The following is an 18,409-nucleotide window of genomic DNA, read 5'->3' as shown; positions in this document are numbered from 1 at the left end:
GGGACACCTGGGCCCTAGGGCTCTGCGGGGGCAGCCTGGCCCATACTGGCCCCAAACGCCTACCCAGGTCCAACCCACTAACCCCTGAACCCAGTCCCTGACCCCATGCCCCTAGCCTGAACTTAGCCCCTAACCCTTGGCCCCAAACCTCCACTCCAGGGCCAGGGCCCTCAACACAGAGCTGCTCTGCACAGTCCTCTCGCCCACCTCTGTTCCGCAGAGCCTGCCGCCACAGGATCTGCCCCAACACATGGGTCCAGGCTGTCTTGACCTCTGCAGAGCTGGCCTGGAGAACGTAGGTGTCCTGGGGTTTCCGCCGTCTGCGGAACCAGATCTCAAACCTCAGGCCGGTGTCTCCAATGTTCTCCGTCATGCCAATCTCAGCTGTCTGCAGCACAAGCAGGGGCGGCAGCATCAGCAACCACGGATCCCACTGAGCACTCCCTGCTGACTGACCGACCCCAGCACTTCAGTGGTGGGGTCCTTTCACCCAGACACCAAACGGTGGGGTCGAGGCAGGATGGGGCCCACAGGATGAACTGGGTTCCATTCCTGTGCACTGGCTCCCTCTTGGAGCCTCAGTTTCCCCACTGGAGACAGGAAGGCTGGACTGGAAGGTTCTGTGGCTGCCGCACCGGATGGGACTACAGAACCCCAACTGATACACTCCTCGGCATTGGCAGGTAAGGGCTTATGGCCCTGGGACCCTCTCAGGAGCTCTCAAGCTCGGAACCTCAGTCAGGGGAAGGTCACACCTACAGACATGCCCAGGGAACACTTCCCCCTCGCCTGAAACGAAGTTTCCGATTGAGGAGACTTTTTCCAGCCTCTGAACCAGTACATGCAACTATAAAGGACAAGCATCTCCTTGCAGCTTTTGAAGGCCTGAGGTTTTCAAAGCTCAGACACAGAATCCCGTGTCCCTGCTCATACCCAGCGCACCAGGTCCTGATAGATACCCAGCGGCACCAGCTGAGAGGCAGGCGTGTTACCTTGAAGGACTGTTTGTACGCGTAGGTGTCGTAGCCTCCGTCCACCTTTTTGGTCTTGCTAAACAGGATAAGGTCTTCAAAGAGGAAGACATGCCTCAGATACTTTTTCCTTCCACAGCAAACGATAAACTCGTCCTGGCACCTCAGCTGCCCCTGCTCCTTCAGATTTACCTGCAGATGGAGCAAGTCTCCCTCAGGGACAGTGGGACCCCCGGAGAGGGGAGAGGGGCTGGAGGTGAAATCGATCACCCACGGCGAGTGATTCAATCAATGATGCCTATAATGAAGCCTCCATAGAACCCCAAAGGATGGGGCTTGAGTGAACAGGTGGGATGCGCAGAGCGGGCATGGAAACTCTGTGCCTGTCTCCACATATCTAGCCCTGTGCCTCTCTTCCATCTGTCTGTTCCTGAGTTATGCCCTTTATGACACACTGGCAATGTCATAAGTACACTGCTTCTCTGGGTTCTGACCTTTGCGACTGGTGTGTGCAGTGCAGGTCAGGGGCAGTCTTGTGGGATGGAGCCCTTACCTGAGGGATCTCATGCTATGTCCAGGCAGATGATGTCAGGATTGAGTTGAATTATAGGACATCCAGCTGGTATCTGAGAATTTCTCGAATGTATGGGGAAAAACTCACACATTGTAACTGCTGCCAAACCCTCCGGGTCGGGGCTCCTGCTGGTCTGCATGGAGGTTACAGTGAAAACCCCTCTTTTAAATTCTGAAAGCCCTTATGTTCATTTGAATGGAAGCCCCCTTGTTGATGTGGTGTTAGAGACTCACTCATTACTAGAGATAAACCCCAGTGTGGCTGACCTGGCATTCAGTTATGAATTCTGCATCTGAGCTGCCCCTTCGCTCCCCAGAAATCCCTCCAAGCTGTGGTCTGGGCTGATGGCTACGTGAGAAGTTGCAGCCTCCATGCCCTGGCCAGGCTCCCTTCGTGGAGTATATCCCAAACCATGGCCACCAATGCTAAGTTTCTCCCATAACCTTCCAGCCCACGGACAGATCTGTCCTTGGGTTACCTGAGAACAGCTGGTCCAATCCCAAATTACTCAGCTGTGCCTGCTGAATGGAGGGTTTAAGAGGCCTGTGGGTTCTGTGAGTGACCATGCTGGGGTGCCCCTAGTCCCCCATGGCTACTCACAGCCACAGAAGTCACCGGAGAACTATACTTTGTGCCAGACTCCATCACAGGTGCTGACTGTAGCCATGGATCTGCCTTCTCCAGCTGACGTCAGGAGACCCACCTCCAAGCCCAGGTAGGGTGGAAGGGCAGGGGCATGATGTCGGCACACCCCCAGCCAAGCCCGTGCACAGGCTAGTTCACCGGGCGGGGTGCCCAGCGTTGGCAGTAGGAGGACATCCATATGGGGTGGTGGCCTGGGGGCTGTGCTGCATCATGGTGGCCAGAAGGGTCCATGCTCAGATTCTTGCTCACAAAACTCTTAATGCTGTTTTTAAGCAGGGCACCCACATTTTCATTTTGTGCCAGGAATTCTGTGGCTGTCCCTCTGAATGTCAGACATAGGGGCTCTGCCAGAGAAAGGGCTCCTCTTCTGCCTATGCTGGTCCCACCATGCTACTGTGACAGGGTGGGGCATGGATGCCGGCCCTCAGCACCCAAGCAGAGAGGCTAGCAGCATGGGATGAGCCAATGTTGGCTTGCCCCAAGCCCGATGGCCCAAATTTTCATGCATCCGTTGTGTTCACGTAGCCCTAATAAACAGATGGTGAGCCAGTTAAAGCCTGCCTGCTATTCACACCCTGCAGCTGCTGCTCCAGTTGCCTGGACAGGAAGCCCCTCTCTGCTTCCCTCACCTGCCAGGCCCCTTGAGAGTTCTCAAGCTTCAGGAAACTCGCTCCAGTGAAAGCATATGTGTTCTGACCCCAGGTTACATCTTTCCTGAACTCATGAGAACCCATCAGGGCCTCAGGGCACTTACATCACAGCCTCGGACTGCGTCCATTGCCAATAGGTCATTGCCGTGGCGCAGCTGGAAGCGGACCACGTCCTCAGCAGCCCGAAGTTCACCCAGCTCCTGCTCCCAGGCGGGGCAGCAGCTGGCCTCCCTGACCAGGTCCTGGAGCAGCAGTGCATACTTGCCCATGCGCTGCACGGGCTTCAGCAGGTAGGAGGCCAAGTCCATCTTGTCTCCCAGCTCCCGCTGCTTGTCCTGCAAGGGCCGGGGCGAGAGGGTCAGCCCCTGAGCCAGGTGGGGGGCAGCGCGGCTCGCGGGGTTGGGGGGGTGACCTTGAAGAAGGCGTTGCCGTGGCTGTAGAGCAGGGCATCTGACCGGGGCTTGTTCTTGCTGTAAAGTGCGTACATGCCAAACTGTTCCTCCTGCAAAAGGGGAGGGCACCATGCACCTGAGTCGGGGGCTGGGGTCAGAGTCTATGCCCCTCCCTTCCCCCTCCGTGCGTAGTGCCCCCCCCCCCCCCCACCGTGGGCATGACAAAAGGAAGCTCAGTGCTGCATTATGATCCTCTGGGCTTCCCAGCCTCCGGGAGCTGCTCAGGTCAGGGTCAGAGTTCTACAGGGTCAGAGTTCTAGAGGGAGAGGGAGTCCTCACAGGGCTGGCCTGGGAAGTGGCATGGAGAGCCTTTGTTCATTAACGGTCAAGAACTAAAGTTGCGTCAACAGGTAGAATTCTCACCATTGTTGATAATATAAAACAACACAGTTCATCTTGTGGCTAAAAGCACCTTCTTAGAAATAGCTGAATTAAAAACAGAACTATCCTATGACCCAGCAATTGCACTATTACTAGGTATTTATCCAAAGGATGCAAAAATGCTTGATATGAAGGGGCACATGCACCCCAGTGTTTATAGCACCATTATCAATAATAGCCAAAGTTATGGAAAGAGCCCAAATGTCAATTGACTGATGAATGGACAAAGATGTGGTATATATATTTACAATGGAACAGTATTTAACGATCAAAAAAAAGAAACTGCCATTTGCAACAATGTGATGGAACTAGATGGTATTATGCTAAGTGAAATAAGTCAGTCACAGAAAGACAGATATATGATTTCACTCATATGTGGAATTAAAGAAACACACCAGATGAGCATAGGGGAAAAGAAGGAAAAATAAATAAGATAAAAAAAGAGGGAGGCAAATCATAAGAGGCTTTTAAATACAGAGAACAAACTGAGGGTTGCTGGAGGTAGGTGGGTGGGGGTGGGCATTAAGGAGGGCACTTGCTGGGATGAGCACCAGCTGTCATATGTAAGTAATGGGTAAGCAGGGTTCTACTCCTGAAGCCAAGACTACACGGTATGCTAAGTAATCTGAATTTGAATTTTAAAAAGTTGCCACATGAGATTTCTTTCATCCTTGGTCACTTCTGTCATAATTTACATAATAACGCTGAGGCCGAAGTCTCATCGGCACACAACACAAATGCCGCTGGGTCCCCAGTGTCTAAAACACTACTTGGTAACTTGGTGAAAGCTTTTCTCCTCAGAATGAATTAAGAATCTTATTAAAGACGCAGATAGGGAGATGTCCCACATTCACTGATGAGAAGACACTTATCAAGGAGGGAGCAGCCTTTCTCCAGCTAATGTGCACACTCTATGAACTTCTGTCAAAACCCTAATGGACTTGCTCAGAGCTCGCCGGGCTGGCCTGAGCTACACCTGCAAGGGGACCAGGAAGCAAACTGATTTGGGGAGGTGCTGTTGACTGATTACCTCAAGTCATGAGAAGTGGGGCTCCCCACAGAATTAGGTGTGGTGATGCAAGTGAAACCCTCAGTGTCATGTGGCTTGGGGGAGCCAAGGGTGCCTTCAGACGACACTGAGCAAAAGGTCCAGTGAGATCAGGCCCACAAGCGTCTTGTCTATTTTGGGCATCTGTTTATTGGCAGGTCTTACATACGCTTAGTGACACATTTCCTACATCTGGTCTGCAGTGATCGAAATTACCTGAAATGTGGCGTCACCAGACCCAGCCTCTCCGAGGGCACCCTGGGTTGATGGCACCTCGGTCTACCACACTGGTGCCAGCGCCCAGGAAGGAGGGACTCACGTGTCTCAGGAACCCGCGGCCCGCTGCCAAGGGGCAGGGCCGGCAGCGCTCCAGCTCCGCGAGGAAATGCTGGTGGTGAAAGTCATAGAGCTTCTCCAGGTTCCCAAAGATAATGCTGTGCTTCCCTCGAAGGTCCTGAGGCAGGTCTGTCCTTTCCATTTCTGGAAAATAGTTGTCGATGACATATCCTAAGGACCTAACATACTCCCTCTCCGTGGAAACCATCTCCGCCATTATGTGCTGCAGTCGGCTGCTGGAAGACAGAGAGGCAGGTGGACACTCAGCGGGCGCGGGCCACAGCCTCGCCCCAGGCCTCGAGAGAGCCCATGTCCCCGCTGTTGCTGCTTCACACAGAAACAAAACACTCTGCAAACCCAGAGGAGTAAACATGATTATTCGTGGGCAGGAAAACCTTTGTGATTAAGTCTTCTGTTCAGCAATGAATGCTAAGTGTGCTTTGTTCCCTGGCACTGCTCCTTCGACGTGAATGAATGAGATGAGAAAAATAGGGCAGGAACGTGTATCAGAAAGAAACTGGTTGCATGAAACATTTCTGGCTTATTGATCACACCTTTTAGGATAAAAGATCCTGTTAGAAAATGAAAAGGAGAGATTCCCAGGTCCCCTAACTTCAACCTGGAGCCGTGAGGTTCCTCATTCACATATGGTTTGATCCTGGCACCCTCTGCACAGAGAGCTGTGGCAGCAGGGAGATTCGAACACTGCACAGAAAGCTGTGGTGGGGATTTATGCGAAGACGGTTTCTGATGCACACGGACCGCTAACGTACCAGAAGGGATTTCTGAAAACTCAGCTTAATGGTGTAGAGACATCTGACCCAGAGGCCGAGGGGAAGCAGCTGGAGTAGAAGATGCAGAGCAGATGGGCCCAGGGCACAGCAGAGATGGGCTACAGCGGGGCAGCTCCCTCTTCCCTGCCGTGCAGAGGGTTCCCTGGGCTCCTGCTGCTGTGGTCCAAGCACGGACTGTGTCTCTGCTGCACACAGCACTTCTGGAGGCACCGAGAAGAGGTGGTGAAGCGGGCGCTCCACCCTGCTAGCAATGAGGCACCTAACTCTTGCCTTGTCTGACAGCATTCTGCCAGCAACCTTCCTGATTACTCAATCTTGATAATGCTAATGGGGGCTGGTAGATCTTCTTCTGCCTTTACTTGTATTTACTTGTTTGGGTTTTTTTAAATGGAAAACAATTAGAAGCAACCAATGATAGGAAAGGCACCTGTGGTCAGAAATGCTTTTAAATGCACCCCATTTGCAGCTGAAGCGCTGGTGCCTTATCACACTCACATAACAGATTTTACAAATTCCGATTGTTTCTCAGGAGGCGGCACCTGCTGGCTGGTCACAAATGGTTCTGCTGGCACACGTGGCCTGGAGGTGCCCCCGCAATCTCGAGGCCCCAGTACCCACAGCATGCCACCTGTCAACATCTGCCCAATACAGGCATCCCTAAATATTCAGAAACAAAACTAGTATCGTCCGGGGGTTTGGAATTTGGTTTTCCAAATTAATTGGAAATTGACTCATGAGGACATAATGTCTAGAAAGATCTTGAGAAATGGGCGAAGTGACAGGAACTCTATCTGGACAACTGGCAGAAGGGCCTGGGTTTTCTGGAAAGACGGTTAGTTTAATGCTCTCTCCTGCCTGAGGAGGAAGTGCTCCCTCTCCAGTGAGCTATGGAACCTGACCTTGGGTTGGTGGGTCTACGGCATATGTGGGTTGGACGCGGGCACCTGTCTCCAGGGGCAGAGGCAGGATGGCTTCCCAGTCCTGTCCCACTGGCCGTGACCAGAGGGGCGCTTGGCGAGTGGGGGGCATTCTGTGCTTCTGAAGGCTTTAAGATGAGCTCAGAGCAGCTGGAGAGGGGTTCTTCCCAGAGCTTCCACCCCCCCGGGAAACCCACTCAGGTGCTCCCAAACGAAACCTTCCTGTTGCACCTAAGGCTCCTCCCTGAACCAGGTACACCGTAACCGCCTAAATCTGAAACATACAGATGTGTTTTAGGAGAGTGTTGGGTGATCACCTCAGTTCAGACGTGTTCTCTGTATGAGGAGGAAACAGTCCACCAACCAAACGAGTAAGGAAGACTAGATGACACCCCATCTGTGGCCCACGCTGCTCACTATAAAAATGGACTAACGACCCCAGGGGCCAGGCTGTGAGACGAGGTGAATGGGGCACAGTTCTTGCCCACTTTTTAGTCCTAACAGTGAATAAAAAGTATCTTTTTATAAACACCTTCTTAAAGATTTAACAAATTTATACAGGCATCTCCATTTGGGCAATGGATAAATGCACACATACTTCAACTCGTCACATGGTGGCTGACAGCCTGGGGTGCAGTGTTGGGGCATGCTGGTCTCAATGCTGAAAGGCTTTTTTTTTAAGTAATTTTTAAAAATAATTCTTAAGGTAATTTCTTCATCTTGTAGGTGTGGTTTGCTTATTGTGATTTTCTATAAATGGGCCTGAATGATGGGAGCTGGCCACTTAACCATCAGCGTGGGTGAGCTGGGTGAACACAAGCCATGAAATAGGAAGCAGTTTTCAATGACGGTTCTGAACACGGGGAGGTAAGTAGCATCTTGCCTAAAATCAAACAAAAGAGGGCTGCCTGGGCAGGACAAGGTGGACCTGGAGAGAGGTCTGTGGATGTTCTACTTTGTGAAAGTGCATTTAGTGGCTTTGGGTCTCTGGCACCCACTGACCGCTAGGCCCAAAGGCTGGACGACTGTCCACCTCACCTTCCTGCTTGCCTCCTCCTGTCCTCCTCGGAGGGGTGGGTCCTGCAGGGAGAGGACAGACTCCGGCTCCGGGTGACCAGGGGGCTCTCGGCATGGGGCCTCGGCGGGGGGTTCTTCTCTGAGGCCACGGTGCTGGTCACCTCCAGGCCACTGATGAAAACCCCAGTGTGGCCTGGCCAGTGGGAGTCCCGGGGGCCACTGTCAAGCGGTGGAATCTCAAAGCTTTGTGTTTTTCTCATAATTTTCTTCAAGGGATATTTCTTGGGGTGGGTGGTAGGTGTCTGGATGGGCTCGGAGCAGCAGGTAGGGCTGCCGTCTGGGGAATGCACCCCCGGGGCCAGGTGCTCACCCTCCTGCCTGCAGAGAGCGGCTTGTCCAGGAAGGCCCGGCAGCGGTTGGGCGCGCTCTCCAGTGTGGCTCTCCGGGGCGGGGGGGGGCGTCCAAGATGGCTCACAGTGCCTCCTCTCAGCCCCCTGGGCAAGCCCATGCTGCGGGGGGCTCCAGCCCAGAGGTGGGGCCCCAGGGTCCGGGGCAGCCCCAGAAGGGGCCTCTGGGGAGCAGAGTCGGGTCTGCTGGCTCTGCAGCTGTAAGCGCTGCCACGGCGGCAGTGCCCGCCAGCCGCCCAGGCCTGCCTCCACTGTGCTTGCCCTGGGGAAGCTCTGTGCAGGTAGCTCCGTGGCCTCCTGGTGACAGCTCTTCAGATACTCAGTGACCCGCTCGGGGCCTAGGTGTTCCAGGCACTGCAGCATCCACCCATCCACCTGCACAGCAAAGGAGGGTGCTGGTCAGGGCAGTGGAGCACTGTCAGCCCCACCCAATCTCATGTAGCTGAGCCAGCTCCAGTGAGCCCAGGCCGTGCTCCTTCTGGTCTCCAGGTACTCCAAATCAAGCACCAGGGAGAGCCAGGTGGCCAGAGCAAGAGGAAGACCCTTCTGCTCACAGAGGCAGCTGCCAGCTGGACTGGCCCCAAGGGTAGACAAGATGATTTTGTGCCTAAGCTCAATGGGGTCTTAATCCTCCACCGTCCCCAAAAGCAGCAGGTGTGGTTGTCCCAGGGCCATGGGATGCCAGGGCTGGATAGACCATGAAATCAGTGATTCCATACTTGTGCCTGGTGTGAGTGAGAGGCCACGGCAGTGGGACAGAGAGTCCCCACCTTGCGCTGGCCTTCCCTGACCCCTTGGGCCCCACCAAAAGGAGCTGCCCTCTTGGGGTCTCTGGTATTAAGAAGACTTTTATAGCTGAGCCAGCAAACACAGAAAAGTTCACGTGTTGATTCTTCCTCTCTGCCCGGTACAATACATCAACTCATCACCTGGTGGCTGAGAGCCTGGGGAGCGGTGTCGGGGCATGCTGGTCAGCTGTCCCAGGGCTTGACTCTCTCAGGACTGCAGGGGACGCTGCTCACTAAATGCCCTCAGCACATGCAGATTCCCTGGAGGTGATGCCGCAGAGTCTCTTAGGCCTCATAGGTCAAAGAGGTGGCCCCGGCTCGCCCTCCCTCCCTCCGCTCAGCCTGGCTGGCCATGGTGCCCACCTTCTCCAGTGCATCGCTTTCTCTGTGCCTTGGGAGTTGTTCTCCTCCACCAGCTGCAATATTTCTGACACAATTGCTGTAGTCCAAGGAGCAAGCTACCAGCAGGAGCCAGGTGCTTACTCTGTTTCTCTATGTGTGTCCTCTGGTGCACATGTACCACCAGCCTGTTGTGGAAGGTCTAGTGCCCCTATCGCCGCTGCTGCATGTTCTCAAGACAGAGCAGCTCTGAGAGGCCAGGAATTTCTCTCCTTCTTCAAACCACAATTTGATCTATGACGTATGTAAGGAAAAAAGCCTTTATTTTTAAACACGCAAAGGAGTCCCGCTCTGTGATTGTGGGGGACACAGAGAGCATCAGACGCCAGTCAGGCGCTGGCTCATCTGGTTCCTACAGCCTTCACACCCCGTGCTGATGTACAAGGTACAAGCGGTGTGTGTGCCTTGTATCACAAGGAGCTACATAGCGATGGAAGCCATGCTGGCTCAAGATCTGTGACCGCTGTTTTTACACACATGCTCTTTTCAATCTATGGATGGGAATCCACATGCTCTGGTTGAAGAGGGTTGACCACAAGTCTCCATGGCTCAGGTCTGTAACTTTTTTCATGGTTTGTAAATGGAAATTAAGATCCATTGAAAAATGGATCCGGGGCACCTGGGTGGCTCGGTTGGTTAAGCGCCGACTTTGGCTCAGGTCACAATCTCGCGGTCTGTGAGTTTGAGCCCCGCGTTGGGCTCTGGGCTGACAGCTCAGGGCCTGGAGCTGCTTCCAGTTCCGTGTCTCCCTCTCTCTCTCTGCCCCTCCCCTGCTCATACTCTGTCTCTCTTTCTCTCTCAAAAATAAACATTAAAAAAAATCTTCTTTAAAAAAAAGAAGAAAGAAAAACGGATCCAGAACTTTTAGTTTTGAAACTTGTTACTATGCTAAATGTACCCTAGAAACCCTCTTCAGGCTGGTGGCTCTAGGACCCTTAGGGGTTCCCTGGGGGCGCCGGAGGGGCCGGCAGCGGCCCTGCCTGCACCACATGGCAACCTGTGGCAAGATCACTCATTCACAGTGAAAGTCTTATGTGGCTAAGACTTTATTTTCATGCGTGTTCTCATTAGATAGCAACGCCAGGGAGACCCGATGGTTAGGGGCCCAAGAAGAGGCTTTCACCAATGTGGTGATGGGGCTGGATCTATGGCCACAGAACTGTACTTAGTGACACTGATGCACATGCAGAGAAGAGAGATCAGCACACACTCTTTGTGGACAGAGTCATGGAGAAAAATGTCAAATCTGGGTTTTTACAAACACAAGGAGCCTGAGAGCCTCTGGGCAGAAGAGTGTGAAATGAATGGAACGGACGGCCACTGATGGGATCCCACGTCCAACCTCATGAATAACATTCTGGTTGGTTTGAAGATGTAAATGGAAAATTTCAAACCATGAAAGTCTTATGAAGGAATATATTAGTCATTCTGTGACCTTAAGGTAGCAAAACCCATTTCAATTGTAAGCAGAGTTGAAGGACCATGACAAACTAGGGAACATACCTGCCACACAATCAGAGGCTCAGTGTGAGTAATATGCCTAGTAGTAAAACTTCTAAACAGCAGAAATTGGCCAGTGCATGGAAAAGCCATTTGTTAGAGAATAAATAAAAATAACCAATAAACAGATGAAGAAAAAGTTTGACTGAAGCATAAAAAACCCAATGCAAACAGTGAGGAGGTACTTATTTTCACTTCCATGAGGAAGGAGTGCTCTCAAGGCTGCTGCTGAGAATCTAAACTGGGCAGGCTGTTTGCAGGGCCATTTGGCAAATGTGTACAAACCTCAGACACTGTGGGCCCTGACCCAGCCGTCCCAAGCCTAGGAACCTGTCCAAAGCAAATACTCACAAAGTGTGAAAGGAGCAGGCGCAGTGATGTGTGTAAGAGCGACAAATAGAAGGACCGGAACGACCCGAACACGTGGAGGTGCAGGTCTCCACACGGCGCCACGCTTGCCGGCCGTCCTGGGGAGTCAGCCCGGGGATGCCCTGCCAGCGGCCACCCCCCAACCCTACCTGCCCCGAAGGGACACACGGGCGTCAGAGAAGTCCTCTAGCCACTCCTGACCTTGCCTTACACTGACTGCTGGCTCTGCATGGGCTCCTGTGTCACACTCACTTATATGGAAAGAGTGGTTGATAAAAGCATAAGGATTTAAGTACAAATGTGTGCAAGCTTTTGAAAAGCTTTTATATGCATATGTATATGGAGAAAAATCCAGATTATCACATACTGCACTTTAACATCAGTTATTTCAGTTGCACAGTTTCAAAATGCTTCCCTCTTTCGGTTCCCCTGACTGCAAGCACTTACCTGGCCTTGTCCTTCCTGGAGCACCCTCACTTCCTGTAGCCTCTCCAGCTCCTGCAGACACCTGTTAGAGGCGAGGACCACCCTGTGGACCTCCTCGTCCACTTGACTGTACAGACTGGAGGCGACCTCGATGGCATCCCTGGAAGAGAAAGCGTCAGAGAGCCAACTCCTGGCCATCAGTTGTTCACAGGCAATCGCCCAGCGAATGTGCTGTTGGTGACAACTTACACCTGTGCTGAGAGGGCGGCGCCTGGAGCCTGATTCAGATTCTGCGTCTCCCTCTCTCTGCCCCTCCCCCATTCATGCTCTGTCTTTCTCTCCTTCTCTCTCTCTCAAAAATAAAAAAAGAAGAAATCCTTTAAAAAAAAAAGAAAAATGGACCCAGAATTTTCAGTTTTGAAACTGGTTACTATGTTAAACGTACCCCAATTTAAAGAGTCACAACTGCCCTCTTTGCATCCGTCACATCCGACACGAACAGGGTGCTCCAAGGGGGTCCACAGCCGGAGTGGGAATAGGGACACACCCAGGAGCCACAGGAGTGCAGGTGCCTCAGAGGCGGGGGCGGGGGGGGGCAGGGTGGGCGAGCGGTGGGCGTGGCGCCCACCACGGGATTAGACGCAGAAGCATTTGGTCAGGACCTCTGATTGCTGAACCCCATTGTGATGAGTTCTGCCTTCCACTTGAGGGTTCCAAGGAACCTGCTACTTTTTCCTTGGAAGATACAAATGTGGACTGGCTCCTGTCCCCAGTGTGCCTATCAGGCGGAAGGCGAGTTTGGACTGCTGGGAGACATCATGTGACAGAGACAGGGAACGCCCCTGGGATGTGCCACCCGGCATGACACTCACCGGCAGTCTTGGCTGGTGCCATGCTGCTCCCTCTTCAGGCGCGCCAGCACAGCGCCACCCTCCAACCGGAGGGCGACCAGCAGTGCGTCTTCGAGCACACACTTCATCGTTGCCTTGTGCTTGCTGATTAAGTCTGTGACCTCCTGCACGGGGTGGGCGAAGCATGGATATAACCCCCTCCTCCGTGAGGAGTATTAGGTGCTACCTGCATGCCTGTGTTTATCAATCGAGCTGAAAGCAGGGTGGGATGGCCGTGCCCACACTTGACATGGGCCCCAGCAGGAAGGTAGTGGAGTCCCAGATGTTCTCACCCAAGTGACAGTGAGACTCGGGGCAGGAAAAAGGGGGGAAGCTCGAAACTTGGCAGCAGGAGAGGCTGGCATTTGGATAGGGATGCATGGACCTCACCCACATACCCTGGAAACCCCAAGGCATCTCCAGCCCCAAGTCTCTAGGCTGTTGAGGTCCCACTGGCCAGTCCACCTCTGTGTCCCAACAGCAATTACTCAGGCCTCGGTGGCACACCAACAAATGTCGTGGTTTGGTGTTGTTTCTCTTCTGGGCATGGTGGGATTTTTTTTTTTTTTTTTTTTTTTTTTTGGTCACAATGGAGAGGAAGTAGTCTTTTTTGGGAGTCTTTTGCTAAGCAAAAGGGATTTACAAATTAAAAAGTGTTTGAAAATCTCTGCTATGGGTGGTGGATTTGGCTAAGCCTCTAAGTTCCCACCTGCCAAACTGTGAAATAAAATAAAATAAAATACATGAGAACCTACCTGTGTTGTACTTAGAGTCCTGTGGGTGTTTAGGGATCGGGCTGAATTTTGTAGGAAAACAATGGCATCCTCACAGTTTGTGGTGAAGGGCTCCAGCTTCTACCGTGGCGGGAGAGGTCAGAGATGATATACAGTTAGTCCCCACAGATGCACCAGGGAGCAGCACCCTCCCTGCCCAGGGTGGGACTTCAGTGGCACTCCCAAGCCTGCCACAGCATGGCCGTCCAACAGCCTGTGAATGGCATCTGTGACAGGCGTGACACTCAGGGTGAGGACACCTGCTTCACGTGTGAGTAAAAATATCTGCACTGGCAGGTACAATGGCTGTGAGCTGCACCTTACCCTGCGGAAGCAGATCCAGTCACTGTGGCTGTAGGGAAAAGAGCCATCAAGGTCTGCAGTCAGCTGGGAGCTGTCAACAAGCTTGTGCAAGGCCTTCAGGGAGCCCACCACCTCACACTGCCAAGGAGAAGTGTTTACTGGTTATGGCCACAGATGCATCCATCGGAAAGACCACTATGATGGCTCACTCCTGGGAGAGCTACCACCAAGAGGGTTGAGAGACAGGTTTAGGATCCAGTGACTCTACCTTGCTGGCGGCATTAATGGGCTGCATGTGGCTGGGCACAGGAATGAAGGTGTAGAGAATGAAAAGAGAAGGTCGCAAAGATAAGTGGTAGAAAAGCTTCCAACTAAGACCAAAAAATGGAAAAATTGAAAAGACAGAGAGGGCAAGATAATAGGGGAGAAGGGAGTGGGCAAGGGGAGGAAGGGATGATGAAAAATGAATCAGGGATGTGTTACTCTGAGATGGCAGAGCTGGCCCTTCCCAGAAAATTCTAGACAAAGTATACTAACCACCTGAAAGCTCCAGAGGGTGAACAAAGCCAGACTTAGTGAGCAAGGCAACTGAAACATGGATGAAAAGATTAGTATGGGGTGAGCTCCTTGTTTGCACGGTTCTGGCCTGAAATTAGGTTGCCAACATGTTGAGACTGGATTGACTAAGGCTTTGGTAGAAAATAGGCATCTTTGTGGCCTGAAGAACCAGAAAATAGAGCCAGGAAGGAATGTGGACAGAGTGTCCCACAAGGCAGAAAGCCAGGGAAGGGAGCTCCCGTCGTATGTGAATTCTGCCCAGGACTCTGGCTGACCCTGAACCAAGTACGCATGGGAAAGACTCTGGGAAGCTGAAGGCAAAAAGAACTGAACTGGACCTATGCAGGGAGCAGTTTTCAGCTCAAGTCCAACCAAGTTAAAAGCATGCTAAAACAGTACTTTGTGGAGGTTTATAATAGAATCCAGAGTCAGTATATTGAACAATATTCAACAGAATATTCATGTGTCCAGAATACAATCCAAAATTACTGGACACATTAAGAATCAGAAAAATGTGACTTGTTTTTAAGGGAAATGACAATCAACAGACGTCAACTCAGAAAAGACCTGGATATTAGCATTATTAGAGAAGGACTTTAAAGCAGCTATTATAACTATGCTCAATGGTATAAAGGAAAAATGCTTGCAATTAATGAGATGATAGGAAATCTTAGCAGAGACAGAGAAAATGTATTTTGAAACCTATTGGAAATTTTATAGCTGAAAAATGCAATATCTGAACTAAAAATTCTTTGGATGGGCTTAATAGCTGAATGGAGATGAATAGAGTATGGAGTTAGTGATCTTGAAGACAGATCAATAGAAACAATCTGACCTGAAGAAGAGAGAAAAAAAAAGTGTGTGTGGGGGAAGATTCTCAAAGACCTATGGGGCAATACCAGTATGTGTAATTGAAATCCTAGAGCAAGAGGAGAGAGAGAATGAGGCAGAAAAAAAATTTTTTTCAAGAAATAATGAATGAAAACTTCCTAAATTTTGGTAATAGACATAAATCTAAACCTTCAAGAAGTTCACCCAACCTAACAGGATAAATATGAAGAAAACCATGTCTAACCACATTATAGTCAATTTGCTGAAAAGAAAGAGAAAATCTTGGAAGTAACCAAAGGAAAATGACACATATTCTATAGATGAACAATTATTTGAATTCCAATAAACTTTTCATCAGAAACTATGGGGGCCAGAAGACAGCTGAACAATAACTATAAAGGGCTAGAAAAACAAACAAACTACTGTCTGGCCAGAATCCCTTATCTAGCAAAAAACCTTTCAGGGCAAAATAAAGAGTTTTTAGATAAAAGAGAAAGAAGCAAGAAGAAAGAGGCGGGAAAGCAAATGAGGTGGATAAGAAAAATTAGATTTTTTAAAGTTTTCTGATATTTTGCTCTGTACACCTCCTGCAAATAATTAAGGACTCGGAGATGAGTTTTCAGACTCTTATATGGATGCAGCCACAATTTACATGAAGTTTCCCATATGTTTTATCTCATGTAGGTATTGTAATATTTAATTTTATGCATCAGTCAGAGTCATATCTAATGCTGAGGGTCTGAAACTATTACCTGAATTATTCCATCCTTGTCAGGCCTAAAAGCTGATTCTTTATTCACCAAGAACACAATACTATGAATTATGGGAGAAGCTGTGTTCTGAAATAAGAAAGAAATACTGATTAGCTTTGTAATATTTTACTTCATTGAGTTTATAGAATTGTCTAAGTTAGATGGGTACCTATTTCCGCCTTAGTATTTTTCCCAAGTACCTAGAATGCATAATATATAATTGTGCCCTAAATGTAAATTATTTGTTCTTATGAATTTTAATGTAATCAAGTTTATTGGTTATAATTTACATATAATAAAATTCATCGTTTTGATGTAGAGTTCTCTAAATTTTACCATAACTTATAGTCACATAACTACCACCACAGTCAAAGTACAAAACAGTTTAGCATCCCCCAAATTACCTTATCTCCTTTGTCAAGCCCACCATCCTCTGGCAGCTATTGATCTGTTTTCTATCTCAGTAAGTTTGTCTTTTCGTATATCAAGTACATAGACTCATACATTATGGACTTCTTTCACTTAGCACAATGCACTTGAGATGCATCCGTGCTCTGGATGTCAGTAGTTCATTTCTTTCTACTGCATAGTAGTATTCCGTTGCATGTATTCACCCATTCGCCAGCTGGAGGACATTTAGGTTATTTCCAGGTTATGGCAATCGTAAGTAAAGCTACTATAAACTCCATGTGACCTAAGTTTTCATTTCTCTTGGGTAAGTAGCTAGCAGTAGGGTTGCTGGGTCATATGATAAGTGCATGTCTAACCCTAAAGAAACCAGAGTGCCTGTGCCATGTCGCATTTGCATGTGCAATGCCAAGTCCTTGCTATTGTCAAATTTTGTTGTGCATGTATATTACCTCATTCTAATTTCAAGTAGCATTTCTCCAATTACTGCTGACGTTGAACATATTTGTATATGCTTATTTCCCATTCATATATCTTCTTTGGTGAAGTATTCTCAAATTTTTGCCCATATTTCATTGGGTTGTTTGCCTTATTACTGAGTTTTGAGATTTTGTATATTCCAGATATATACAGATCAGATCTTTATCAGATCTATTTTGCAAACATTTTCTCTTGGTTCGTGGCTTGTATTTTCATTTTAGTAATGGTGACTTTTAAAGAAAAGTTTTCAATTTTGATGAAGTCCAACTTATCCTGTTTCTCCTTTAGGATCATGGTGTTGTTGTAGCTAAGATCTTTGCCTGACCAAGGTCATGAAGATTTTCCCATTTCCTTCTGATGGTTTTGTAGTCTTAGATTATGTATGCAGATCTATGACCCGCTTGTAATTTTTGTATATAGTATGAGTTATGTGTTGAGGATTTTTTTTCTTTTGCGTACAGATGTCCAATTGTTCCAACCCTATTAGTTTGGGTTGTCGTTTTTTATTTTTTTATGTGTTTATGACTTTAAACAAACCTTTTTCATTTCTGTTTGCTAGATTATACTGAGGCCAGATCGTTCAGCAATGAAATTCTTTTATGTACATAGTTCTTCGTCACTCATATTCCCTAAATCTTTACTTTTTAATAGTTTCTTATAGTGATAAACAGATTTTACACTTTTTATAATCCCCAATTTTGATCCCCTATTTTGACTGGATAGGCCTCAGAACTCACTGATATTTTATTTGTATTAAATTCATTTTATATATTTACACTTTTATGTGACTTACTGTGGATGATATTCCATAAATATTTGTTGAGTGAGTAAGCCATAGAAAAACATTCTCGCTTTTTTATTTCATGGTCTATTTCACTCAGTTTAGCTACAGCTTTCAGTTATAATGAATTAAAACTACAAACTGTTTTGCACAGTGTTTTATATTTCTCATAAATAACTCCTTGAGTGAATTTTTACTATCTATCGCCAAGAAGTGAGAACACAGTGCCTTAGGACAACTGTCGGTATTAGTTTGCAGAAGGTAGCGTAGGAATCAGCAAATTCTAGCATTTTCTTCTACCAAGAAATGAAGAAATCATTAGTTCTTTTTTGAAATGGAAAGCTTCTTATGGCATCTGAACTTTAATAATTAAAAGAATTTGAAATATAGTTTCTTGAGGTAGTTTCTGTGAGAAAATTTAAGTATTTCTGTATAATCCTCAGAAACGAAATTGAAAATGGAAGCATAACCCTTAAATTTGGGCTTATGTTCATGCCTCTCACTCAGAGTACAAACCGAGTACTGTTGCTGATCCAAAGCCAGGGCCTGGGAGACCGACAATTGCCAGAACAGGAAGCCTCCGGGCCTCAGGGCAGTCCAAATGCCAGCATCCAGACAACGGAAGATAAGTTGAAACCCTGAAGTTCCTTACAAGAATTCGCTTGTGACAAAAACTTACAGATGCAGCAGAAGTTTCTCCAGCTTCTGCTTTGGGAAAAGTGTGGGTGGAGGGGGCCCCATCTTACTTGGGGCTCATTGTCCCACGGTGGGACCCACGTGGCACAGGACTTATGGAAAGTCTGAATAAATAGAAATGCTGGGAAGAGGTATTTCTACAGAGGGAAAAGGTAAGTGGATCTGGTCAACGGCTGAAGGGCTCGAGGCCTGCACATGGGGCCCGCCTGGGTCTCACGCACAGCAGAACGAGCGATGCTAAGCCTGCGCGTCGACAGGGAGGG

At 49.0% G+C, this 18,409-nt stretch overlaps 1 protein-coding gene across 1 annotated transcript in view; it reads right to left on the bottom strand.

The window, feature by feature from the left end:
* Positions 1–18,409, bottom strand: part of PLEKHG4B (pleckstrin homology and RhoGEF domain containing G4B) — an 83,482-nt gene that overhangs the window by 6,401 nt on the left and 58,672 nt on the right. The window contains exons 7-17 of the mRNA XM_039238040.1: positions 15,782–15,868; positions 13,662–13,778; positions 13,320–13,418; positions 12,547–12,689; positions 11,696–11,834; positions 7,807–8,567; positions 5,041–5,293; positions 3,253–3,342; positions 2,945–3,175; positions 993–1,163; positions 208–388 (exon numbers count right to left, since the gene is read on the bottom strand). Of these exons, the coding sequence (XP_039093971.1) occupies positions 208–388; positions 993–1,163; positions 2,945–3,175; positions 3,253–3,342; positions 5,041–5,293; positions 7,807–8,567; positions 11,696–11,834; positions 12,547–12,689; positions 13,320–13,418; positions 13,662–13,778; positions 15,782–15,868 (2,272 nt within the window). The remainder of the gene's footprint in view (positions 1–207; positions 389–992; positions 1,164–2,944; positions 3,176–3,252; positions 3,343–5,040; positions 5,294–7,806; positions 8,568–11,695; positions 11,835–12,546; positions 12,690–13,319; positions 13,419–13,661; positions 13,779–15,781; positions 15,869–18,409) is intronic.

The sequence above is a fragment of the Hyaena hyaena genome, unplaced genomic scaffold, assembly GCF_003009895.1.
Source record: "Hyaena hyaena isolate Hyena2069 unplaced genomic scaffold, ASM300989v1 scaffold_134, whole genome shotgun sequence".
Lineage (NCBI taxonomy): Eukaryota > Metazoa > Chordata > Mammalia > Carnivora > Hyaenidae > Hyaena > Hyaena hyaena.
This window is presented reverse-complemented; position numbering and strand designations above follow the sequence as displayed.